We start from the raw sequence: 26,400 nt of genomic DNA on the forward strand, positions 1-26,400 counted from the left end.
TCATCCAACCAAAATGATTCTAGTCAGGGAGAAGGGACACCTTCTCTGAACAGGTGATCTACCTCTTCTCCATCTCCTTTTCTGGCTTCCAGCTCACTTGCAACCCTTGTTTTCAGGCATGTAGCATCCACTCTTGCTTAGGAAGACACAGGGTCAACCAGCAAAGCATCATCCTGGTACTGCCATGCTCCCAAGAGCATTAAGTCTTTCTAAGAAAGGTTTCTTCACCTCATGGCCTTCACCTGCAAGCTGGCATGCTCAGCCAGGTCCAAGCCCATCCCTGCTCAAGCATGGAGTGAATTTGAGCTCTTTCCAACCAGCCAGCTCTGAAGTTTGAACAGAGGCTCCTTCTGGCGTGGGCTGGCAGTGGGAACGGTGCTGGAAGCGTGTCCCATGTGCAAGAAGGTTCCTGTGCATCTAACTGGAGATGGAGATGGTCCCTCTTTTGCTGCTTCTGCACCAGATGAAGGGAACTATGCCAGCAGTTTTGGCAGCACAAGGAGTCCATACTGAGCAATAGCTGTCTCCTTGATGCTGCTGTCTGGTAGGATCATCTGAACAGACCTAACTGCCCTCACCGTAAAATTGCCGTAAAAAAGAGAATTTGGGCTCACGTGAGCCCTTGTTAATGCTGAAGTTTCCAGAGGGCCCTTTCTCTAAAGGACTTCTCCAGTTTCTTTCCTTTCAGTTGTCCATTTTGGCAAGGTGGCTGAATTTCATGAGAAGAACTCCTTTGCACCAACCAGCCAATGCAAAGTGACATTTTCAGTTGCTGGACCCAGTTCTGCTTGAATTCACACCGAGTCTCTAAGGGACAGAGCCCAGCGAGGAAATCCCAGCATCTTCTGCAAGGAAGCAAACACAAGTGCACTTGGCTGTTAGGGATCTTGATATATATCTCACCACGTTTCTGTCTGCAAGAGAGCTGGGAAACACCATCAGCTTCTCTAATTAAATGCAGCATTCAGGAGGGTCCAAAGTGAAGTTCAAATCAACTGCTTTGCTTGTGTGATAATTGCACGGTGTGGTCATTAAGCCATACTGAGTCCCTACAGCATCCTCTTTCTGTTATAACCAGTAAATATTTCCTTAGGCAACCACATTTTGTTGTTTGGAAAGAACAAAATCAAAACCAAACCAGAGTGATACTCCCAGCTTTTGGTAAGTGCTGTTTTGAGGCTTTCCTGACCCAGAAATGGAGTCTGAGAGTCCCGGGGACGCTGTCTGCAGGAGGGGATGGTGTGCACACACCTCTGCTATCTCTCAGCACTGTGGCCATGGTTTGTTTTGGGGAGTTTCAGCTGAAATTACGTGATAAAGCACAAGAGCTCGTTGTGCCTGGGGCTTTGCTGTGAGAGCGGAGTGGGCGGAGAGTGGAAATAAAAGGCATCAGCTGTTAAAAACAACAATTTGCTTTCTTAGAAGGGCGTATCACTTGCGACCTATGCAGAGAAGTGATACGCAAGAGGTAACTTTTTCAGGGAAAGCACTCGTATGTGGAAAATAACTGCAGTGAACTCACTGCAGTGGTGGGATGAGCTTCGGCAGAGGCAGGATCTCATTACTATATGTTTAAATGACACTAGTAGAGATGTAAACAGTGCCTTCCTCATGTGTACATCCCTTCCTTCCCAACCAGGACCTTTTCCCATCCTTTCTGCTCCTTCACGTGCTACGTTTTGCTTTGGAAAAACGAAACAAAACAAAAGCAATCTCTGCACAGCTCTTCTTCCTTCTTGAGGTTCTTTGTCTGGGCAGGGAGATAAAGAGAAGGCTGAAGAGCTTTGCTGGAACAGCTCATGAATAACCGAATAACCCTTCCATGTTTTGCTCAAACTTCCTCCTGCATCTGGTGCTGCAGCGTTTCCTGGAATGGGCTCAGTGTTATTCTTTCCAACGGGGTGTCCTCCCTCCCTGCTTTTCCCTGGCCTTCAGCCCTGCTCTGGGTGCCAGATCTTTGCAGAGGGAGCAGCTGTTTGAACCCTCTGATCGGGCTTTGGCTTCGGTGGTTGTTTGCCAGACATCTTCGTGATGCAGCACGGGGAAGCCAGAAAGCTAATGAATCGCTGGAGTTTACGGGAGGGAGGGAGGGAAGTTGCAGCATCAGCCTGAGCTGGGAAGGGGGTCCCAAAGATCTTTGTTTTAGTGCATCCACTTAAAAATGAGGCTGGCTGCTCATTGCTGAGCCGAAGTAGATTTTGGAGCCGGCTGGGGCAGCATCAGTGGCTCTTGCTGGCAGCAACACTTGGCTGTTTGCATTAGAAATTAAACCCAGCATTTTGAGCTAAGGCCAAATCCTGCTTGAAACTCCTCCCTTGCACTCTGGCTGCTACCATTCACACCTCGAATCCTGGGGGCAGTTTTGGGCCCCTCAAGCTGAGAAAAGCCTTGAGGTGCTGGAGCAAGTTGAGAGAAGGGAACGGAGCTGGGAAAGGGGCTGGAGCACAAGTGTGATGGGAGCGGCTGAGGGAGCTGGGGGGTTCAGCTGGAGAACAGGAGCTGAGGGGAGACCTTCTGATCTCTGAACTGCCTGAAAGGAGCTTGGAGCCAGGGGGGTCGGGCTCTGCTCCCCAGGAACAAGCGCCAGGAGCAGAGGAAATGGCCTCAAGGGATGGAGTCACCATCCCTGGAGGGGTTTGAAGGACACGTAGATGAGGTTCTCAAGTTGTCTTTCCCAACCAAAATTATTCTATTGTTCTGTAGGAAGGTGAGGGAGATCTCTGTATTCAGACAAGTAGTACCACCCGTAGGGAAAGTCTTAGCCTCATCTTCAAGCTCTGGGTTTTGATCTCCTTGTTGGAGGCAGGAACACTATCAGCGCAGCGCGGGAGCAGACGTTTTACCATGTGCATTGGTGAGCTGGCCTGGGCTTTTGGGAGCTGGGTAAATGAGGAAGGGTGATACTGAAAGGAAGTGAAGGGAATGGATGAGGTGCAGGCTGGGAGGCAGAAATACAGGGCAATCTGGGGCACCCACCTGTGTCTGTTGATCGCCTGGGGAAAAAAACAGTGATGGCCTAGGGTGGAAGAGGCTCATCTACCCTGTGGGAAAACAGTTCATCTCTTCTAATCATCACTGTCCCAAACTCTGTTCTTGGGTACAGACCACTTCCAGTGATGCCATGGGGTTGGTACAGGGTTAAATTAGGGTCATTAGTACCCCCGGGCCTTAGCAAGGGCTTTCTTTCTCTCTGCAGCAAGGAGGATCCCCATGGTTTGGGTTCTGGCCACCAAGCAATGACCTGCTGCTGAGACTGGTCACCAGCCAGGACACTTTTGGCTGTCATTATGGTCCTGAGGGAAGCAAATGAGGCCTGGGGGGAACTTGTGCTGTGCACAGATATAGAATCATAGAAGGGCTGGAAGGGACCTTCCAAGCTCATCCAGTGCCACCCCTGCCATGAGCAGGGACATCTTCACCAGCTCAGGTTGCTCAGAGCCCCGTCCAGCCTGGCCTGGGATGTCTCAGCAGCGTGTCACAGGGCCTTGCAGAAGCACCCAATGGTCTTCTCTAAGATGCAGAATGGTTGGGACCAGAGATCCCTAAGGTGCTTGGAGGGGACCAGGGTGTGATGAACGCGAGGGTTTCTGGGCAGGCTGTTGTCACAGTGACAGGGTGGCTCAAGGTGATGTGTGGTGGTGGTTGAACCGGAGCTGCACCTCTACACTGTGAGTTCAAGCGTGGCTGGTGTTGCAACCACCAGAGAAGCTCTGTTTGGTGAAGTCTATGCCCTCCCATCTCCAGGGAAAGAGTTTTGCCCTCCAACCCTGTTTCTCAGTATTTTTATGTCTTTCCAGCCTTTGCTTGCAAGCACCGAGTTCCCTCTGCAGGAAATGTCAAGGGAGGTTGTCACTGATTAAACAGCACAAAGGTAGATTCTGGCTAAATGGCAATATTATTTTATCTGGCTTCAGAAGCAATGTCATTTGGAAGGGAAAATCTGAGAGCAAGAGTAGTTTTGGGTGAGACAGAGAGTCCAGGTGTTTTGGGAAGGGTTGTGGGAAGCAGAAGGTCTCAGGGCAGTAGGACCATGGCATGTTCAGCCCTACTGTAGCACTGGGGAAAGATGCTCTCATCCACAGCCCTGTTTGGTTTTATTTTATTTTTTCCCATCCAGACAAAAGAAATCTTGTTTTAGAAACTGAGCAAATACCATTTTTCAGTAGCCGCTTCCCTGTCGGACTGACTTATATCCAGCCTGACCTGTGTGTAGGGGTTTCATCCATTATATCCATTGTCTCCTGAATTCAATGCTGTTGTGTTTGGAGGATGAGGAGATGTTGCGGGATGGGAGAGCATCTTTCAAATCCCCTTCTCCTTGTGTTGTTAAGCACTTAGCTCCTTTCGCTTGCTGAGTGAGGGTTATACAATCAATCCCTGCGGGGTTTTTCCTGGAAGGGGAAAGGAGTCAATGAACTAATTCACTAAAAGCAGGACCGGCACTTGCCTGCCCGCAAGTTTCTGCATTAAAAGGTCTTTTCCCCAGTGTACGGTGCTGGCTGGGAAGCTGCCAAAAACACAAGGGTGAAGAGAATGGGGAAGGCAGAGGTTAAGTTCTTGCAAGTCTATGTTCTGAGAACTCATCTGAAACAAGCAATTAAAATGGTAATGGTCATTGGGAGCAATAACCTTTTGGTGCCCCACCTGAACCTTCTTCTGCCAGAAATACCAACCTCTGTCACCTGCGCTCCAGGGATGTCTTTACTCAGCTCTTTGTAGCTTTTTGACCTCTTTACTCAGCTTTTTGTAGCTTTTTGACCTGTCTCGCTCAGTTTTGGTCGCGCCCAAAGGAGCATTGATGCTGTGGCTCCTCTGTGCTGCTGGATGGATGGAGGAACTTGTCTTCTCCAAGCAGAATCTGTCGTCTCTCTGTGATCCATCACGGAGACAGAGTCCTTCCAGACCTTTTGCGTGTCTCAGCTTAGGAATTTATGAGCCTCTTGCCTGTTAATTTATCTGCCATTTTCTGTAAAGCCTGGAGCTGATTGCCAGTCTGGTCCCTCCTTGCCAGGAAAGGATTTGGTCACCATTTAATGCAATCTCTGAATTGACTCTTTTTTACATTTTAAGCTATTCACAGCCTCCCCCCACCCTCCTTCTCCTCAAGGATGGAGAAGATAATTCTTGTTATTGTTTATGCTTGTTTTAGAAGATCTCTCATTAAATGTGATGCTGACCCTGAGCGTGTTCCAGCAGATCTTGCTGCATCCTCCCACAGCCCCGAGCTGCTGGACAAACACACTCTCCTCATTTACCCCAATTAGGATCCGGGGTGATAAGCTGCCTGGTGTGAGTACAGCTCGCTGCAGCCTCTGATAAGAAATTAGCCAGCCCGCCTGCTCTGTCCTCAGCTTCAGAAGGACACGGCCTTAAATGCAAAACCAACAGTAAAATCAGAGGATGAGATTAATCTCCTGCTTCTTTATGCCACTGCGTGTCGGTGTCTAGAAATTACTGTATGGATAATAGGAAAGATCATAATAGCAGAAGGTGTCGCAGAAAGGAGCTCTGGGCATCCGCTGCCATCTCTGTGCTCTGTGGGAGGGAATGGTGTAAATCCTCCCAGATTTGGCTCTGGAGTGCTGAGGGGCACATTCAGCCTGCAGAGCAGGTACAGAGCTGGTTATGCCCTGGACCAGCCGTGACTTTTAATTTTGGTGCTGAACGGGAGATGCTGCACTGCCCATGAGCTCTAATTTTTGCGGGGATGGGGCTTGGGGGGGATTTGTCTGTGCGTGGTCCTGCTGGAAGAAGCGGTTTTGCCAAAATCCATGCAAAGTCCCCTCGATCAGGCACGGTGCTGCCTCTTGCAGCGAGAAAATAAAACATGGGGTGCGGTAAAACCGAGGGCAGAGTCTGAAAGAAGCGGTTGGGGAAAGAAACAAATAGGAGGAAGCAGTGGTGGGAGGATGAAAACTGGTGGCTGGGGCAGAAAAGGAGCTGTTTCCTTGATCTGGCAAATTTGAAGCCGGAGGGAACTGTTGTCAATGCATCATCAGCTGATTTCTGCGTAACAAGAGGTCACAGCACTTCCTTGAATTAATTCCCTGTTGAACTAAGCTTGACCTGCTTCCTCTAAGCACCATCCAGTTTTGTTTTTCCAGGAGAGGAAAATCCACTGCAGCTCTGGATCACTTGCTCTAAAGACCATTTAAAGCCTCAGGATCTGCCTTTTTTTCTGTGTGTGTGAACTGACTTAGCTTCGGCGTACACCCCTTGGATCTTGTGTGCACACTCACTTGCTTCTGCATTTCTGCTCCCTTTAAATATAAGATAACCCTGTAATGCATATGTAGTCAGGGCAGAGGGTTACCTGCACCTGTAAAGAAATAGCTACGAACCCTCTCTCCATCATCTTTCCTTCTTGCTTTGCTCAGCAGAGCCTGGACCACTGTCCAGTCCAGGACCATCAATGGGATGATCAGAGATAAATAAATGCAGCTAATGTCTGTCTTTGTAAACACCCCAGGGCAAGGGCTTGTCCTTTCCTTGCTGCCAAACGAGTGGCGCCGCCTGAATTACTTGTCCTGAGGATTAAATTCCGTACGTTGGCCCTTTATAAAATAAAACCCCAACGCAATTTGACAGTAAGTGGAATGGCACTGTTTTTCCTCTGATATGTACATAATTTAACACAGAGATTGTGCAAATACTGCTGCAAAGCCCTGCAGAGATTAAAAACCCGTTTATGAGGCAGACTGAAATGTGCAGTGCGGGGAAGGGTGGGATCTTTGAACTAAGTGGAGACACTTAGCCCAGTGCAATCGTTTAGACCTGGGTCTACTGAAATATTGTGCAATGGAGGGGGGTGAATTCCTTGGGATAGTGCTGCCCTGCTTGACCACCGTACCCATGTTCATGGCCATCTGTCCCCAAGCTGCATGCTGTCTCGCTGCCATCTGCGGTTGTAGGGAACCGGCAGCCTTGAACTGGGGCTCTTGGAGGAGCAGAGGAGAATGAAAAGCATCCTTGAGAAAGGACAAAGCCTTCAGGTGTTGACAGTGCCCTGGAGTTCAGCACAGGTGCTTGGGACTTGAGCTCACCAGGACCTGTTCCAATGCCCAACAGCCCTTTGGGGAAGAAATTGTTCCCAAGATCCAACCTCAACCTCCCCTGGCGCAACTTGAGGCCGTTTCCTCTGCTCCTGGCGCTTGTTCCTGGGGAGCAGAGCCCGACCCCCCTGGCTCCAAGCTCCTTTCAGGCAGTTCAGAGATCAGAAGGTCTCCCCTCAGCTCCTGTTCTCCAGCTGAACCCCCCAGGTCCCTCAGCCGCTCCCATCACACTTGTGCTCCAGCCCCTTCCCCAGCTCTGTTCCCTTCTCTCAAGTCGCTCCAGCACCTCAAGGCCTTTCTTGGTGTGAGGGGCCCAAAACTGCCCCCAGGATTTGAGCTTTAGCCTCAGCAGTGCCCAGCACAGGTTCGGTCACTGCCCTGGGCCTGCTGGCCACACCAGTGCTGGTCCCAGCCAGGATGCTGGTGGCCTCTTGGCCACCTGGGCACACGCTGGCTCATGTTCAGCCGCTGGCACCAGCACTCCCAGGTCCTTTTCTACTGGGCAACTTTCTGGACCTTTGGGAAGAAACCACTGTCCAGTGATGCATTCCTACCAGTTCCCTTCCAGGAAGGAAAAGGGTGGACAATCCATTTTAATGGGAAGTGGTCATGGGTGGTTAAAACTTGACTGTGTTCTGATGCCAACACCACCGACAGAGTTACGTAAGAATTTATGATGGAAAACATAGACAGAGTGCTTAATACCTGGAGAAACTGTCTGAAAGTCTAAACATAGACACTTTTACAGCCCAGTAAACCATGTAGTGAGTTTGTGTGGAGACCCTGTGCTACCCATTGTTGGGAGAGCTTGTGCGTATATATTTCTATTTTGGAGCTGCTGCTGCTGTACCTGCATCATTGTAAACTGTCAGCAAACTGAGAATGAGCTGAAGGCTTTGAAGTCTCATCTGGAAATGCTGTGTAGTGCCTGTGCTACTGGGAAAGTTGAGCAGGTCAGGAGGAAATCACCATAGGGGATGTTACCAAGAAGAGATGAAGCTTGCTTGGGTTTGACATCTCTGTGAACTCCTGCAGTTTCATGACTCAAGCCCATGGCCTCATGGGGAGATCCTTGCTGGTGTTAAATACGGGATTCATACTTTTTGGGTGGGCATCCACCCTTGGAGGTGCCAGACAGAACCAGTTAACTCTGGAGGCCTACGGCCAGCCCTGCTGCCAAGTTCCTCTCCACTCCCTTCTCTCAACAGTGGCAGGAACTGAACCTTTTCCTGGTGGCTGAATATTGAATCATTTTCTCTAAATAATGCCCCTTTTTGTCCCTTCTCCCAGTTAACAGAAGCTCATGAGTCCACATTCCTAGACGGTGGTTTTCTCATAAAGCAGGTTTCTCTGTTTGTAAAACTACACCCAGGGTATGAATAACTAGAATAGGTGTGGGCTGGAAGTCATTTCTTTAAATGGCTTAAACTCGTGATAACCTCTTCATTGTCATTGCGTAGTCAGGGATTAATTTGGACTGTGGTTGGGTCAAGTCCTGGTCTTGGATCGTGGTGCTGCTGTGCTATAAATACGACACAATCACAAGCCAAAGGATGGTTCCTCACCCTGGGACAGTGCGGCTCAAGGGGGTGCGGGAGGTATCCCCGTGGAAAAGTAGTCACGAGGTTTTGATCTGAGATAGGCACAGTGGAGGGTGAAGGTAATTTTCCTTTGCAGCTTTGTGTTCTTTCTTATCCTAAGAGACAAGTTATTGATGGGAAAATTATTAAAATAAACAAACAAACAAAGAACCCTGCATGATTTAGATTCCTAAATCCTGTTTTAGAAAATTGGCTTTCAGTGAGACACAGGAATTGGGATTCAGGCAGGGTTCAGCAGGCACCAGTGCCAAACCTGGATTATGTCGCTTGGAAGCAGAACCAGCACAGCCGAGATCATGACCATACCAGCTCGCTCCAGGATATCACAATAGCTCTGTGATGGGTGGGTGGTTTTGGACCATTTCTCCCAAAATACTGTGTTTTTTCACAACAAGACTTACTTGAATAGGTTCCTCCTTTCCCACCGACACGTCCCTACCACCATGTCCTCCAGGATGGGGACTGATGGCTCCAAAGTGGTGCAAGCTATGAAACATCCTCATGGCTCATGCCTGTGGTTCATGGTCCCTCACTTTAACCCACACGACAGTGAACCTCCCCAAGAACAAGTTTGGGGCCTGATGCAGATGGTTTTGAGCCAAAGCGGTTCCTCTGTTTGAGGTTAGACCCCACAACTGGAAGCGCTGGTTCAACTGAGGATGCAGTGTGCCACGGCGAGACGATGGGAGTTGGTGGGTTGGGTGTATTTTAAACCCATGATGCTGCCAAACCAGAGTTGTTCCTCACCCTACAAGTCCTTAGCACCATCCCAAGAGAGTTTTGTCCAAGGAGATTCATAGGAGAGCTCAAGACTGGGTTATGATGGAGGATGGGGGCATTTGCGAGAAGGTGGGCGGCAGCGCTGTGGTGAATCAGAGGGTCATATCTCTCGTTGAGTGTTAAAGTTAAAACACCCATGAGACCTTACTTTTTGTTTCTTCTCCTCCAGCTATCTGGTGTAGCTCCCTAGAGCCCATGCCTACATGTACTAAGATTTCAGGGAAGGAGATCCAGATGGAACCATCTCTGACGGCTGCTGCATTTGTTCAGTGTCTTCTCCTTCAGGTTTCAAGACTGTAGTTGTGTGCACTCGTGAGGGTCAGGCGGCTCAGGTTATGCAGCATGAAAGGAACCTGGTGACATGGTTTCCGCCAAGGAGTGATGGCTCATGCGGTGATCAGGCTGTGCTGGGACTTGAAACCAAGAGGGACCACCTCTGCCTCTGGATGGGGCAACCTGGGGCAGATCATCTCACTGATCCAAGCATCCCACCCCCCAGTTTGTCAGTGAGGTGTGTGAAGACTTTCCTGCTTCAGAGCTGAGATCTGCAGATCTCTGGGTTGTCAGGATACAGGGAATAATTTTTCTTAGCAGTTCTGCAACCAGATGCATCAAAACAACTCGCTGTGGGAGAGGCAGTCTGGGGAGGGCTGCGTCTGATTGCATGGATGTGCTAAAAGCTGGGCTGTGGTGGCCACTTGGCTTGCAAACCCTGGGCTGAGTAATGGTGAGGCTCTCCAAGACCACATCCCTGGAGACCATGGGTGGGAGGAACAGGAAGGGAAGGTCCGAGGTCTCTGCACTTGTTCCCATCTCCTTCCCATCCTTATAATAGAATCACAGAACAGTTTGGGTTGGAAGGGACCTTCAAAGCTCACCCAGTGCCACCCCTGCCATGAGCAGGGACATCTTCACCAGCTCAGGTTGCTCAGAGCCCCGTCCAGCCTGGCCTGGGATGTCTCCAGGGATGGTTCAGCCACCACCTCTCTGGGTAACCCAGGAGAGGCTCTCACCACCCTCAGTGTAAAAAATTTCTTCCTCATGTCTGGCCTTCTCCCTCTCCGTCTGCTCCCAGGGAGGGGCAGAGCTCTCACAGCATGTCACGTCTCTCCACATCTCATTGCTTTAACAGAGACGTCTTTGCTGCCTTTGTACTTTGGATACCTGGAAGATAAAACCAGAGAGGGACCTGTAAAGGTGGCTAAGCCTGCAAATTGACCTTTAGATCTTGTTTGCCACTGCCCCTGCTCTTTCTGGTGGCAAAACAAATGGCCTAGTGCAGTGCTGAGGGACACAAGCAGCGTCATGGGGTTGGTGGGGAGTGTGTTTTTGTGATGCCTCCCTTTAAAAGCAAGTCCTGTTTGCTGTGGGTGGAGTGTCCAATGCCCTTTGCACAGTGTGGGAGGTGATAACAGATAAAAATGTGTACACATTGAGACACTCTGGGTGGTTTAGCATTAGGGATGCCTGACTGAAGCAATAAAAACCACCACAGTTTCATAGGATGTAGGTATTACCAACCAAACCTCCCCTTCCACGTGTCTGAAGCCAAGCCACTGAGGATATGATTTTTAGCAGGGCCTGTTGCGATGGAACAAGGGGTGATGGTTTTAAATTAAAAGAGGAGAGATTCAGGCTATACACAAGAAGATATTTTTTACAATGAGGGTGGTGAGAGCCTGTCCCAGGTTGTCCAGAGAGGTGGCGGATGAACCATCCCTGGAGACATCCCAGGCCAGGCTGGACGGGGCTCTGAGCAACCTGAGCTGGTGAAGATGTCCCTGCTCACGGCAGGGGTGGCACTGGGGGAGCTTGGAAGGTCCCTTCCAACCCAAACCGCTCTGTGATTCTATAATCATCCGTCTGAAAACATGAACCCCTGGTTTTCTAAACTATTTCCCTTCCTTTCTCTACATCACCCTAGTGCAAACTTTTCAATTGCAGTTTTTTTTGCAAAATCACATCCTGATGCAGGTACCTGCAGCAAGATGACACAGGGACCTTTGTGTCAGCTGTGTCACTGTTGCTCACTGTGCTTGGACTCCTCTTGCTCCCTTGGCTGTGCAAGTGACATTTAAGACACAGGATCCTTTTGGTTCCCCATTGCCCGGGAGGGGGGAAGCGCAGCCACGCTAATAGATTATCCTGCTGATTTTGCAAGTCCGAGTAAAAACATTGTTCCTGAAAACATCCAGGCTCTGCAGTACAATTAAGACTAGTCTGCTCCTTGCAAAATCTTGTTAGCGTAAGTGGTCCTGGCATGCAGCAGATGTTGGATCTCACACAGTTATTTTCCCCCCTGAGCTTCTGCTTCCCTGCAGCTGGCTTGACACGATCCAGATCCCCAGTGAACCTAAAGCTCAGAAGTCTGCTCCCAAAAACATCTATGATAAGACAGTCACCAATTATAAAACAAATTACAGGGTGATTTGCTCATTCCTACCATGTGTGGAATTGGACCAACTTGAGAGGACGAGGGTGATATTTTCTGGTTTAAATGCCTTTGGAAGGAAATTGTGTGTGTTGAGGGAAAGAGGGTCAAAGGGGAGAGCAGAGGAAAAGCCCACGTACTTTTTGGTGGGAAGCAAAATTACACCACCAACTGCGAGATAATTGCATTGATTTGGTCTCTTTTTCCTTAATGAACTTAAATAACCAGAGGGAGCAAACTGGCCTGTTCTGGGCTCCTGTAAGCCAGACCTGGCACCTCTGCAACCAACCTCTCATCAACAGGAGCCTCGAAGTCCTCTCCCAGCCCCAGCTCTGATTTCCACCTCTGTCCCACATCCCTTGCAGAAGGAAGGATGTGGGGAGGAGCGTATGAATCACCAGAACTCTGAATCACTAGTTTGGCCCTGCCTTTGTTATCAGGCTGTATCTTATCACAGGGCTATCTGCACGGGCTTCCTCTAAGCGGTATTTTGTTGCCTGGAGCTCAGTGGCCATTTCACCAGGCAATTGTAAGGGGGGGGCAAATAATCTCTGATGGTGCTTAGTGTCCTTGGGATCATTCAACACAGGTTCTTCTTAGGGTTAAAGAAGCATGGGTGGCTCTCTTGGCCAAGGTGGAGTTAAGAGCAACATATGGAAGCCATAGCATCCCCGCAGCCATAGCTTTTGGCTTTCCTCCCGCTCTTTCTTGCTGTTCACCAGACCGGGAGCAACCACAACCCAGGATCTGGCTGTGATGAGCTGAAGGACAGGATGGACTCACTGTTTGCTGAAGCAAATGGGGTGGTTGGACCTGACTCCAAAAAGCCCTCAGGCTGTATGCGGGTTTGCAAGGTTGTGTGCTGCCCTCTTCTCTCTGGGTCGTGGTGCTGGGAGGGTGACATGGCATTTGCTTTCTGTAGAAGTGGGAAATGTTATTGCTCACCCAGTTTCTGTCTGCTGCATGGGAAGGAGGGGAGGAAACCAAGGTGATGACCTTCTGTGATCAGAGCATCTCAGCCTCTCTCCTCCCCTTGCAGATACAAACTCCAGGCCCTGTAATTCAGTCTGACTGCAGAACAAGCTCATTATCTCTTTTAGCTCTGTCTGCAGAAAAAGGAAAACTTAAGTTTGAGGTTTTTCTTGTCTCTTTTTGATCTAGAGACCAATGGTTTCTAGTTCATCATCCATCTCTGCATGTGGGCATGATTCTTCATGGCTTTGGGTGTGCTTTGCACCCTGAAGATGCTGAATCACACACTGGGGCCCCACTGAGCTACATGCAATCCTGGGGACATTGCTGCCTTGCTCCTACCTCAGTAGAAACAGAGCACCGAGGGAATGGCATCTCTGTGGACTGGAGGCCAACCAGGTCTAGACCAGGGCCAACAGGTGTGAGTGGGAGCTCAGCAGCTTTAGTGGGGACTGGAGAATCCAAGTAATTCAATATTGGGAAGCTCCAGTCTAAGGGATTTGGGAAACCTTCTCAGGAGGTTCTGCTGGGGAGACTGGCCCACCAATGAGTCTGGTTTCTGATGGGATCAGCTCTGCAGCATCAGAGCCAGGAGACAATTCTGTCTTCCCCTGTGCAAGTGCAGCAGAAGGCCTTGAAGATCATTAAGGAACTGGAGCATCTAACACAAGGAGAGGCTGAGAGAGCTAGGACTCTTCAGTCTGGAGAAGAGAAGGCTCAGGAGGATCTTAACGATGTGCATAAATATCTGATGGTAGGGAATGAATAAGACACAGTCAGACTTCTCAGTGGTGCCCAATGACAGGAAAAGAGACAGTGAGCACAGATTTAAAAACAACAGGAAATTCCATTTATACATTAGAAAAGTCTTTTTTTTTACCATGGAGGTGGTCCAAACATTGGCAGAGTTTGCCCAGAGAGCTTGTGGAGTTTCCATCCCTGGAGATATTCAAAACCTGACTGAGCATGGTGCTGGGCAACCTGCAGTACCTGACCCTGCTTTGAGTGGGTGGCATGGACTGAATGACCTCCAGAAGTTCCTTCTAACTACACTGATTTGATGATTCTGTGCTTATGATCACTGGGAGTCCACTGGGAATCATCTCAGTCATAGGGCTTGAGGGTGCTCGTGGTCCTTCTGCAGGGAAGCACAGCATTTAGCAACCTTCATGCTGTTAGGAAACCTCCAGTTCAGTTGCAAACTGCTGTGAGGTTTTGCACATTATAAGAGAAGAAGGTTAGAAAGTCCATGGGCTGCTAAGCTGTAGAGCAAGTGTTTGTGTGCAGCCACAGCCACATTGGACCAAAAGCACCTTAAAACGCCACATCCAAGTGTGCACCTGAAAGGGAAACACCTGCTGCATCATCTGAGGTGCTGCCTGAATGAATCCTGCAAGCCCTGAGGGATTCATCTGCGTTAATGGGAAGAGAAGCTGAGTCAAACAAGAAGTGTGTTTTGCAGAGGGATCCTGCCCTGGCATGTGCCTTTCCAGATGTGGCACCATTGTTGCTGCTGTGGGTCCAAGGCAGTAGGGTCTATTGAGCTGCACCCTCCTCTGTGCCAGGACAGGCTGCTCTTTTGATGAACACACAAGACTTCCCTCTATTAAAATGACAAACCACAGGGTCTGAATTTACAAATTCTTTCCTGGTGATGGGGAAATCACAGCTCACTGGCAGCTCTGCTCTCAAGAAAGGTCTCTGAGCATCTGACACCCTCTACCCTATGCTAATTTCTGCCAAGCAGGCTATAATTTCCATTCTTTCATTTCTACGTAATACCAAGTGACTCTTTTTTTTTGTACACTACAGATTTGCCCAAGGGTAGAAAGGGCAGCTGTGGTCCTCAAATGGGACAAATATGCTGTCTCTGCCCCCTCAGAGCAGGATCACTAAGAGCTAATTTTGCAGATATCCCTGTCACCCAGAGGCAGGATAGATGCATCCCTGCTGCTGGACACTTCCTCAGTGATATGAAACAGGAGTGAAACCATGTTCGCTGCTCCTCTTCCACCCCTGCCTGCACTCAGTGATGCTGAGAAGCCCTTGGTGTCTGTCAGCTTGCCTCCCTCTAGTGCTTATCCCAACCTTCTGCAACGCTTGCAGCTTGGAGATGATTAGTCCTCTCCCTTGGGTTTGATCCCTGCCCACTTTGTGTCTGAATGGAGCTCAGACTGTTTTTCAGGTGTATGGTGCTGGTTGTGTTTGGTGAGAATAGCAGGAGGTGCTTGTGAAGCAGAGATTCCTTTTCCTCCCCGTGACGGTTGGTAAAACAGTGGCCCAGGTTGTCCAGAGAGGTGGTGGATGAACCATCCCTGGAGACATCCCAGGCCAGGCTGGACGGGGCTCTGAGCAACCTGAGCTGGTGAAGATGTCCCTGCTCATGGCAGGGGTGGCACTGGATGAGCTTTGAAGGTCCCTTCCAACCCAAACTATTCTATGATTCTATGATTCCATGGGCAGAGGCAATACGAGTCCTCATGTGCAAAGTTTAGGGGGAACATATTATTCTGGGTACAGCCAGCCTGAAAAACTGGGAAGTGTCGGGGAAGAAGCAAAACTTGCTTTTTCTTTCCCCTCTTCAAATTAAACATGATAACAAAGGGGAAAAAATAATTTCAGCTCTTTGTCAGTCCCATCCACTCCCAGCCTCCAGCTGGGCATGGCATTACAAACTGGATGCATCAGGAGAAAATATTAAGAAAAAATAAAATAGTGTTTCACATGAAGCTTGCTCGACACCCTGCTATGTAAGTGCTTTCTTGTTCAGGCTGTACGTGGGAGTGGGAAGAAGACAGGGCAGCCTGGCAGGAGCCAGGCAGAGGAAAAGCAGTGTTGTCCCAGATCCATAGAATCTGTTTGTCTCCTGTCCCACAGGAAATCTGTGATGATCCACATCTCTTTGTGGACGGCATCAGCTCCCATGACTTACACCAGGGCCAGGTTGGGAACTGCTGGTTCGTGGCTGCCTGCTCCTCACTGGCGTCCCGGGAGTCTCTGTGGCAAAAGGTAAGTGGCTTCCCCAGGGGAAAGCCTGTTTTCAGCACCTTGGCTATGTGTTGTGTTTGTCCAGCTCAAAACCTGGCTATTTGGGGATAACTCATGTCCTGGAAAACTGTTCATGTGCAAAAACCTCCATTAAAGAACTATCTTTCAAGGGGAATTAGTCATCATGACTGTCACATCAAACTCAAGCCAAACCCTTGGCCAGTCCCTCCTTAACCAAGTGGATCAAGTCGTGTCCTGCCCTGTCCTCCAGATCTCAAATCTGACCCTCTCTAGTCCAAAAGAACCCAAAAAGCCAAGAAGAAGAACAAAATTCAGGTTGGTCAGCTATAACGTTTGGCCTTGTTTCCCTAGTTCCCGTGGTGTTCCCTCTCTTTGGGTGCCCACAGAACCATAGAATAGTTTGTGTTACAAAGGACCTTCAAAACTCACTCAGTGCCACCCCTGCCATGAGCAGGGACATCTTCACCAGCTCAGGTTGCTCAGAGCCCCGTCCAGCCTGGCCTGGGATGTCTCCAGGGTTGGTTCCTCCACCACCTCTCTGGCCAACCTGGGACAGTGTTTTTCCACCCTCACTGTAAAAAATTTCTTCCTCATGCCTGACCTGAATCTTCCTTCATTTAGTTTGAAACCATCACCCCTTGTCCTGTCGCAACAGGCCCTGCTCAAAAGTCTGTCCCCATCTTTCTTGCTGGCCTCTTTTAAATAGAGAAAGGCCACAATAATGTCTCCTGGAGCCTTCTCTTCTCCAGGCTGAACAGTGTGTGCCCACCTTGGCAATGAGACACCTTGCACTGGGGTAGGTGGGGTGATTTGAGGGTATTGATATCTCTCCCAAGCCACTGCTTCCCCAAAGCATCGATCTCTGGCATGTTTCATGGCTGGATTGCACCGTGTAGCAGTGCTCCTTGGAGTGTGGGGTCCAACGCGACTGTTTTGTGAGCCAGAAAGCCACCAAGGAGCCACACCAGAGCTAGGTGTGTAAAAGACATGTAGATGATTTTCTTAGGGACATGCTTTAGTGGCAGTGTTGGGTTAAGAGTTGGTCTCGATGATCTTGAGTGTCTTTTCCAACCAAAATTATTCTATGATTCTAAGAGGCTGCAGACCCAGGGAGCAACCATAGAGGTACAGGAGGCAAGAAGGTGTTCAGTGCCACATCCTCCAACAGTCTGTGCCCATCTCCACCACGTTCTTGGCTACAGAAGAAGTCAGTCCTGTGAAAGCCAAGGCAGGGGAGCTCCTGCTGGTGGCACAGGCATGCCTCATTGTAGGACAAGAGACCAGCAAGTTGCAAGCTCCTTTTCCTACATTTTACTGCAAAAGGCAGCCACAAAAGGCCTACAGCATTTGCAGACAGCATCACCTGCTTCACCTACAGCCTCTTATTGCAACGGAACCAAAAGGGGTCCCTCCAACCTTTGCATCTACTCTGTGTGCTGTTGTACTTCCACTCTCTGCTGCCTTTGGGTTTTGTGATCATAGAATCGTAGAATCATTTTGGTTGGAACAGACCCTCAAGATCATTGAGTCCAACCATTAACCTAACACTGGCACTAAGCCATGTCCTTAAGAACCTCATCTATGATCATGAACATTAAGCTCATGAATTTGTGTTTGTTGCAGCATCCCCATTTTCTGTTAAAATCGCATTTTTTTCATTCTGTTGGAACTGGATAGCTGTTGTTGGCTCCTGGATAAGCAGGAAGGTTTCCTCCCATCGTAGCTGTGGTGACTGCTGTGTGTCTACAGGTGTGGTGCGAGGGGTTGTTTAGCTTGTTCCTCTGCATTGATGTCTCCCAAGGGCAAGCGGTAGAGTTATCTTCTCTCCTCACCATTCACTTCCAGCCCTGCCCTGGGAAATGCCAGCTGAGCAGAAGCTGGGTCCCTTCGGACACCTCATTATTTCAGTTTGCCAACGGCGTTGCTTTTCCTCCCTTGGCAGTTTGGCTGTGGGTGTTTGTGACTTCTCATTTTCCATGCCCTTGGCTCTCAGAGGCTCTCCTTTACCTGCCTCCTCTTTCTTTCAGAAAGGTTTGTTTTGTGGCCAAAGCAAAAGCTACAGCCCTCTCCCAAAGCCTTCCCTCCCAGTTTGCTGTGGCGTTCACTGCAGGGCTCTGATCAGACATGCTTCAACACACCCCTGATTTTGGAGACTGACCTGGATGGGACCTTTGCTCTCCTTTGTTTTGAGGGCTTATGATGAATTGCAAGGAGTAAGTGTGGCTATAAACTGCAGCAGCAACTTTTAAAGCAAAATGGGAGACATCATGTGCACAGATGAACCCCTTGATCCAAAGAGACATCAGCTCTGCTGGTTGTGGTGGGATTAGAGCATGGTCATAGAATCACAGAATGTCCTAAGTTGAACAGCACCCACAAGGATCATGGAGTCCAACTCCTGTCCCTGCACAGGACAACCCCACAGTTCACACCGTGTGTCTGAGGACATGGTCCAGTCTCTTCTTGAACACTGTCAGGCTTGGGGCCATGACACCTCCCTGGGGAGCCTGTTCCAGTGTCCAGCACCCTCTGGGAGAAGAACCTTTTCCTGTGGTCCTTGCTGAAGATCTCAGAGCCTTACATTGGCCCAGAAATAATGGACCTCTTGGTCCTTGGTACAGTTGCACGTGCAATTGTAATAACATTCCTGGAGATACCTGTTGCTCCTTGGCCTTCAGGAATCTCCACACATAGGACTCAATGCGGGCAGCGCAAATCTCTACTCCTGACTAGTCAATATGCTGATGTAAGCAACAGCTGAGAGGACAGACAAGGCAACAAAACACTAGATTCTTAAACCTAGTTTAAAGACCCAATTTTAGCGTCATTAGACACCAAAATGTCTCTGAGTCAGGGTCCAGGAGGAGCTGAAATATCAGTATCAGTGAAATATCAGTACAGGGATCTTGGCCCAAGTCTCCCATTGCTCCTAGAAACTGTAATCCTGATTTACACCAGGATGTAATGCAGGCTGTCTGTGTCCCTTGATCCACTGCAAACAGTGAAACTGTCTCTCTCAAGTGTGGGGAGGGGGAATACCTTCAAGGGAACAGGACAGGCCAGCCACATCCCTCTGTATCCCAAGATTATTTTATTTACACACTTTCTTGCACCTCATCCTGAGGCTCCTTCCATATCCCTTCTTCCCATTAAGCTTCTGGTCTTTGAGTCACTGAGTGTGAATGGGGGACTGAAAGTTGCTTTAGAGGTGTTTTCTAATTTCATGAATTTTTGGATGACCCTACATGGCTTTAGTTGTGCTCTGGTTCTATAACACCCTTTCTATGGCCCTTCAGAGGTGTCCACCTCTTGTGAAAATAAATAAAGGCCTTGAAATGGAGGGGAGGAGGTTAAATAATTTCCAGCAGTGGTTGGGATGTGGTGGATTGTGTGGATTTGTACCTGTGTTCCCACAGATTACATTGGTATTGCCCAGCCAAGGGGTACAAAGGTGATGATGAGGAGTCTGGAGCATCTTTTTATGAGGAAGGACTAAGAAACCTGGGTCTGTTCAGCCTGGAGAAGAGAAGCTGAGATGGGACTTTATTTATGCTGATAAATATCTCCAGAGTGGGTGTCAAGAGGATGGACCAGACTGTTCAGTGGTGCCCAATGACAGGATGAGGCGCATCAGGCACAGACTGAAACACAGGAGGTTCCATCTGAATGTGAGGAGAAACTTCACTCCTTTGAGGTGCCAGAGCCAGTTTTAGTGCCTGCAGGGCAAATCTCTACTCCTGACTGGTCACTATGCTGATGTAAGCAACAGCTGAAAGGACAGACAAGGCAGTCTGTTCCACAGGCTGCCCAGAGAGGTTGTGGAGTCTCCTTCTCTGCAGACATTCAAACCCACCTGGACACCTTCCTGTGTGATCTGCTCTGGTGACCCTGCGTTAGCAGGTGGGTTGGACTGGATGATCTCCAGAGGTCCCTTCCAACCCCAACCATTCTGTGATTCTGTGAAATGAGGGACACGGACCAGACTCTGAAGCCAAGTGGTTCACACAACCCTGCATCTCCACCACTTAGCCTTGTCTCCTTCCTCCTCTGTTGCTTCCAGAGCACAGAGCCATCTTGCATGCCATGAGCAGATGGCTCTGAGGGCACTGACCTCCCAAAGTCCATTTTGCATAGGTCTTCTACAAGCTGGAGTTAGTTATTGCTCCCGGAGGAGACCCTGAAGGCTGATCTTGTATCTCAGCAGGGCAAGGAAGGAACACCACATGGTCCCTGAGGGCTGTACCTCACTGCTGTCCATTCGTCATCAGGTGCAAGGTCATTGCTTCTTCTACTGCAATCACCTATGGGGATAGAAGAAACAAGGTAGTCCAAGCAAGGTCTATGTGACATTGTCACATGTAGCTCAGCTCAAAAAGGTGTCCAGGGTTATCTGAAGGTATTTTTAACTTTTAAAACCCAAGGGTTGGATCAGCAGTTGTTGATAAAGATATTTCAAAGCTGGTAAACACATGAGGCAAGAGCTCAGAGAACAGCCAGAAGGGTCAGGTTTCCTCAGACATCTCTTTTGTCCCTTCAAATGTGTCCGTGTAGCTCTTCATTTTCTTGAATCAGTCCTCAGGGTCTTTAGGAGTAACATCAGACTGGTTTACATGACTCCCCACAATGTCTGAAGCTTTGTGCTGAAACCCCTGCACTCTTCAATTGTCCATACCAGTGACTACGTCCCAAAGATACCATAGCATACTTGCAGGAGGTTGACTGTTTCCATGGTGCACCTAAAACTGTGGCTATGGCTTAGCTGTTGTGTCATGGAGGCATTTGGCGGAAGGGGTCATGGCTTGGCATGGCACCTCATTTCAGGGTCTGCAGCCTCATGGAGCCATCCAGTACCTTGCAAAGAGAAACACATTCACCACTGTCCCCCGTTATCCCATCCACTGTCTGGACAACCCTCCAGCACAGCACTGGTGCTCTGGATTAAATCATGCACAGCAATTGCTGAGGAATGAGGGGTTCCAGGTTGGGCATAATGCTCTTGTTGGTGTTCATGTGGGCTCAGAACATCCCTATGGTGCCTGGAAAGAGGTTGATTGGGTTGCTTGTTCAGAAAAGGAAACAGGTTCCTGAAGAACAAGTTGATTATGAGTCAAACGTACCCAAACTATTCTTTCCCTCTGTCTGGCATTTGTTAATCCCAATCTGTTCACTGTTTTGGGTTCCCCAGAAGAAGACAGTGGCAGACTGAAGCAAGCCTGATGGCAGCCACCAAGATGGTCTGGAGTACAGGAGGTGCAAGGAGAGGCTGAGGGACCTGGGTTTGTGTGGCCAGGAGGAATGAAGGTGAAGGGGGACCTTGTTGCTGTCTGTAGGTACCTGATGAGAGGTTGTGGACAAAATGGATCCAGAATTCTGCTGGGGATACACAGTCGCAGGACAAAAGACAAAAGAACAAACTCCAGCTTATCTTCAGCATGAGCATGATCAGATAGTGAAACAGGGGCTCAGAGGGGCTGTGGGATCTCCATCCATGGAGATACAGAATCACAGAATGTTAGGGATTGGAAGGGACCTGGAAAGCTCATCCAGTGCAATCCCCCCATGGAGCAGGAACACCCAGCTGAGGTTCCACAGGAAGGTGTCCAGGCGGGTTTGAATGTCTGCAGAGAAGGAGACTCCACAACCTCCCTGGGCAGCCTGGGCCAGGCTCTGACACCCTCACCAGGAACAAGTTGCTTCTCATATTTAAGTGGAACCTCTTGTGTTCCAGTTTGAACACATTACCCCTTTTCCTGTCATTGGTTGTCACTGAGAAGAGCCTGGCTCCATCCTCCTGACACTCACCTTTTATATATTTGTAAACATTAATAAGGTGGCCTCTCAGCCTCCTCTTCTCCAAGCTAAAGAGATCCAGCTCCCTCAACCTTTCTTCATAAGGGAGATGTTCCACTCACTTAATCATCTTTGTTGCCCTGTGCTGGACTCAAAGATGGACCAGACAAAGCCCTGAGCAACCTGGTTTAACCTTAAAATAACTTCTGCTTAGAGCAGCAGCCTGGATCAGACCCTTCCAGAGTCTCCTTCCAACCTGAATTATCCTGATCCTACACTTAGAGAAACCCACTGCCACCCAGACCTGCCAGGTGACATCCCCAGCTGTACGCCTTCGTTTTGGGATAATGAGCCGAGCCGCGGTTGTCAGGGAGGTTGCCAGGGAAGCTGACATCAGACATCCCTTCCCTATAGATTATCGTGCACAGCAGCACCATCAGTTTCTCATCTGCAAATGAGACGAGAGGGCAACCAGAGGAAGCTCCGGAGGGTCTTTTGCGTCACTGGCCCGGGTTGCCTAGCACCACTGGGACCGTGGAGAGGGGGCACCAGCTCTGGAGGCTTGGTGGCTTTTTGCCTCTGCATGTGCTGTTTGAGAGCCCAAACATTGCTGAGGACGTAGCAGAGGAGCAGCTGAGGCAATGGCAGCCAAGGCAGAGATGCTGGAGCTGCCCTTCGTCCACGATGACCAGCTCACCCGCTGCATGCGGCTGCGATTCCAGAGCCTGCAGCAGAAAAACGTGAGGCCCCAGGATGGCGAGAAGCTGCTGCGACCCAACGAGCACATCTACCGAGTGGATTTCATCCGGCAGCACAACCTGCGCTTCTTCCGCTGGGACATCCATCTAGAGAGACCTGGGAAGGTCACGGTGACCGGCACCTCCCAGCACTGGACTCCTGATCTCACCCACCTTATGAACCGGCAGCTGCTGGAGCCGGTGGGCATCTTCTGGAAGAAACCAGGGGCCAAGGAGGTGGAGTGCAATGAGGCAGATGCCCAGGAATTTGGGGAGCGGATAGCGGAGTTAGCCCGGATCCGCAAGGTGATGTATTTCCTCTTTGCTTTCACCGATGGCCTCGAACCAGCTCAGCTGAAGTGCTCTGTTGTTTTTAAAGCCTGATCCCCTCTTCCTCAGCCCTTCTTGCTCCAGCTGTGCTTTTGTCTTCATTTTTCTTTCTCTCAGTTCAGTTCTTGGTTCATTTTTTATGTGGTTTTCGTTTTTTTTATGAGGAACAACATCGTGAAAATGTGGAGGGCAGCCCAGTGCTTCTGGAGCCCCTTAGCCCTGTGAAATATTGCCCAAACATGCTGTCCTCTGTCTGAATGATGGGAAGGAGTGGGTCATGAGCTTGCTGCTGTATTTACCTAGAATATAATACTGCATGCTTGCAAATTCAGCAGGGATTCACCAGGTCTGACCTGTGCAGCGCCTTCCTGGCTTGGAAATAAGCGGCTGACCTAAGCCCTCCTACTGTGGCAACTACGTATGAAAAGCCTGATGGAAAAATAAGAAATCGCCACGCTAGAAACAGGAGAGACAACCTGGAGAGAGCCCTGGCTTCCAGTTTCCATCCTAGCCATTAAAAAGGGAGGGCTTGTTTGCAGTGGGGCGCTTCTCTTTGCAAGGATACCGAGTGCTTGCAGGCTGCAGTGACTCCTGCTGCAACGGGGGCTGCTTGGTGTCCCTGAAGACCAGCCCCATGGAGGATCACCTTGCCGTGAAGCTGAAGCACATTTGGACATGCCATCTTCTGCAGGTTGCAAACCCACTGGACAAACTGGTGCAGGGAGGTTGGGCCGCTCTTTTCCTGACAGCTGTCACCGTTTCTTGCTGGGGGTCACTGTGGGGAGGTGTGTTCTAGCAAGATGCTCGCCTTGGAGGTTGTTGGTCCTGAAGTGTGTTGGAGCAGGCGTGCATGTGTGTGCAGAGCCGGGCGAGTGAGCCGGCAGCTCGGAGCAGGCTGTAGGTCTGAGCCAGCATTGCGTCTCCTGCAGCAAAAACGATTTGTGCATTGTTGCGACCTTAAAGCACCCACTGATATATTTACTCTGAAGCATCTGTAGAGAGTCACGAGGCTGCAGAGCACTTTGCGAACCACAGAACAGGAACCTGCTGCTGTCCCCAAAAAGCAGTATCTCCTACCCTCTACAAATGCTGAGGCAGAGAGCACTGTCTGAGTGGCCATGGGAGCAGAGAGGGGAGATGGTACCTTTGCAAGTTTAGGAGCAGGAGGATGTTTTGTGCCTGGCTTGCCCCAGGACTGTGAATAAACTACTAACTTTGGACATTCTCTTTTCCTGCATCAAAAAGTGGAGGGGATGTTGGTGAAGCTTCTTAAGGCCCACAGATGGAAATGTCCTTTGAAAGAGCCCAGTATTATTACGACTGGTCCTTTGCTAAGATTGCACCCAAATGTGGGTGAGCGCTCCTCAAGGTACAGCCTGAGATTTGTCTGAGATGTGTAAGGAGAGGGCAGTGATGGGAAAGCCAGGACAAGGTGGCTTTTTACCCATGGCCTGCTAACTTACGTGGACCACCCCTACAAGATGTCCAACCTTGTTGGACTCCCCGCAAGAGTCCAGCCTCTTCTTCAAAGCCTCCAGAGATGCAGAATCCATGCCCTGCCCGCAACAACAATGTATAAAATGATATGCACATGCTATACCAGGCAGAGAGGAGAAGGAAAGCAAGAAGATCAGCTACTGGCTGGAGAGATAATTGGAGCTTTGAGTCTTGCCCACAACCAAAGCTCAACAGCCACCAAATCATACAGACATGTCATGGGCATTGTTGGGGAAGCTGGTGTTTTTGTTTAAACCCCAAGAAATACTGGACTCGGTGAGGAGACATAAAAGTGGATGCATCCCAGCTTGGCCATAGCATGGACCCACTGTGGGCCAAACCCACTTCTAGGGTTCTAGAAGACCTTCCTGTAGGAAACATCTCCTTGTAGAAACATAGAATCACAGAATAGTTTGGGTTGGAAGGGACCTTTCAAGCTCATCCAGTCCAACCCCTGCCATGAGCAGGGACATCTTCACCCAGATCAGGTTGCTCAGCCTGGCCTGAGATGTCTCTGGGCATATTTGTATCATACATCCCACATTAGACCTGATAATGGGAGCCACTGCCAACATCCAAAGGGGTTTTTGCATGCCAGGTCTCACAATATGCCATTGCTACATTGCTGGTTGCTGGGGTAGAGTTCTTGCTGCAGATACCTCACCGGGAATTGATGTACCACAGTAAATAAAAGCCTAGTCAAGAGAGTTTCCCTTAAGGACTGAGACTGTGCGTGTTTTCTTCATGCTCTTTCTGGAAGCAGCCCCAATCCTGCATGGTGTAAATCAACATCCACCAGTTTTCTGGTCCCTGTTGGTATTTTCTGAGTGCCTTTTTCTCCTGTAGAAAGTAAAATGAATATTTGCCTTCTTGTCTCTTGGTGTGAAAGGCTTAATGAAGCATTTAGCAGTTTGTGTGGTTTGGGGAGAGGTTTGAAGCTGAGCAAAGGAGGGGAAATGGGCAGATCCTCAAGTGGATCCTTCTTTCCATCAGACCTGGGGGTGGGAGGTGAATTGAGCAGCGTGATCTTTCTCTGCTGCAGGGCAGTTGAACCTCTTTATACCAATCACTGAAAATCTCCCTACACAGTTTCAGCATCCCATAAAGGCTTTGGGATACACCCCTCCATCCCATCTCTCAGGGGAATTTCATCCTGATTTGGTTCGGGATATTGGCACAGCTGGGTCCCTCTCTCCCTTTTCTGTTCTCAGCTGAAGAGCCCCTGCTTGGCCGAATCAGCATCTACCAATTCCCACTTCTAATTGGGAACATTTCTTTAGGGTCACACGTGCCCTTTCTCTTAATTAACCACTCCTAAGAAAAAAGAGAAAAGCCCTAAACCAGCTTAGGGAAATGTTACAAATTAGATCTGGAACCTGGTGTTTCTGGGCTTCCAATTTACCTGTCTCTGAACCCTCTCACTGTAAATTTGTCCTACTAAAGGGTGTTACAGTTCCAGGATTAGAAGCTCCTAAGCAAAAGCAGCACAGTTGGGTGAATGAAGAGATCGAGTCTCCATTGCCTCAGCATCACACAGCCAAGTTGAGTCCAGGATTCTGGGATCCATCATCCACTGAGGAGGGATGAAGATGTCTGAGGAGGTTTCGTGGGAGTGGGTGAGAGCTATAGACCTCAATCTCATGTTGGTCTCCTGAAGGTATCTGGGATCCAGCTACTGCTGGGGTTTGTAGGTGTGCCCCAGGTTAATCCTTTAGGTAATACACAACATCAGGTCACAAGCAGGGGTTGTGCTGTATGCCTTGAAGTGTTATATTCTGATAGGCACCATATCCAGAGCTGCCACCTCTCCCCTACAGCCAGGAGAGTCACAGACACCTTGGCCAGGGGCTGAAGCAACTGGAGGGACCCTTGGCCTGGGTGGGATGCTGTGGTGTGGGAGGACCTGGCAGGGAAGAAGCTGATGTTTGAGCTCACACCTTGCTCTTTGTCAGGTTGAGGGCAGTTTGGGCTCTGGAGATGGGGTTCCTCTCATTTCCCCTTGGGTCACTGTAGAAACACGACCAGTCCTTGCTCCTGGATCCTGCTCTGCATTAAGGCTGACCACTTCTGCTACCTTCATAGAATCACAGAAATGTCCTGAGTTGGAAGGGACCCACAAGGATCATGGAGTCCAACTCCTGTCCCTGCACAGGACAACCCCACAGTTCACACCGTGTGTCTGAGGACGTTGTCCAGTCTCT

General features: G+C 49.5%; 2 protein-coding genes across 2 annotated transcripts in view; both read left to right on the forward strand.

Annotated features, from left to right (window-relative positions):
- The window catches only part of CAPN5 (calpain 5), a 64,199-nt gene that overhangs the window by 22,287 nt on the left and 15,512 nt on the right, over nt 1-26,400 (forward strand). Inside the window, 1 exon segment of the mRNA XM_071803626.1 lies at nt 15,714-15,845. Coding sequence (XP_071659727.1) covers nt 15,714-15,845 — 132 coding nt within the window.
- On the forward strand, nt 22,206-25,024 carry OMP (olfactory marker protein). Its single transcript, XM_071816046.1, has one exon. The coding sequence runs from the start codon at nt 22,277-22,279 to the stop codon at nt 22,754-22,756; it is 480 nt and encodes a 159-aa protein (XP_071672147.1). The 5' UTR covers nt 22,206-22,276; the 3' UTR covers nt 22,757-25,024.

The sequence above is a fragment of the Patagioenas fasciata genome, chromosome 1, assembly GCF_037038585.1.
Source record: "Patagioenas fasciata isolate bPatFas1 chromosome 1, bPatFas1.hap1, whole genome shotgun sequence".
Classification (NCBI taxonomy): domain Eukaryota; kingdom Metazoa; phylum Chordata; class Aves; order Columbiformes; family Columbidae; genus Patagioenas; species Patagioenas fasciata.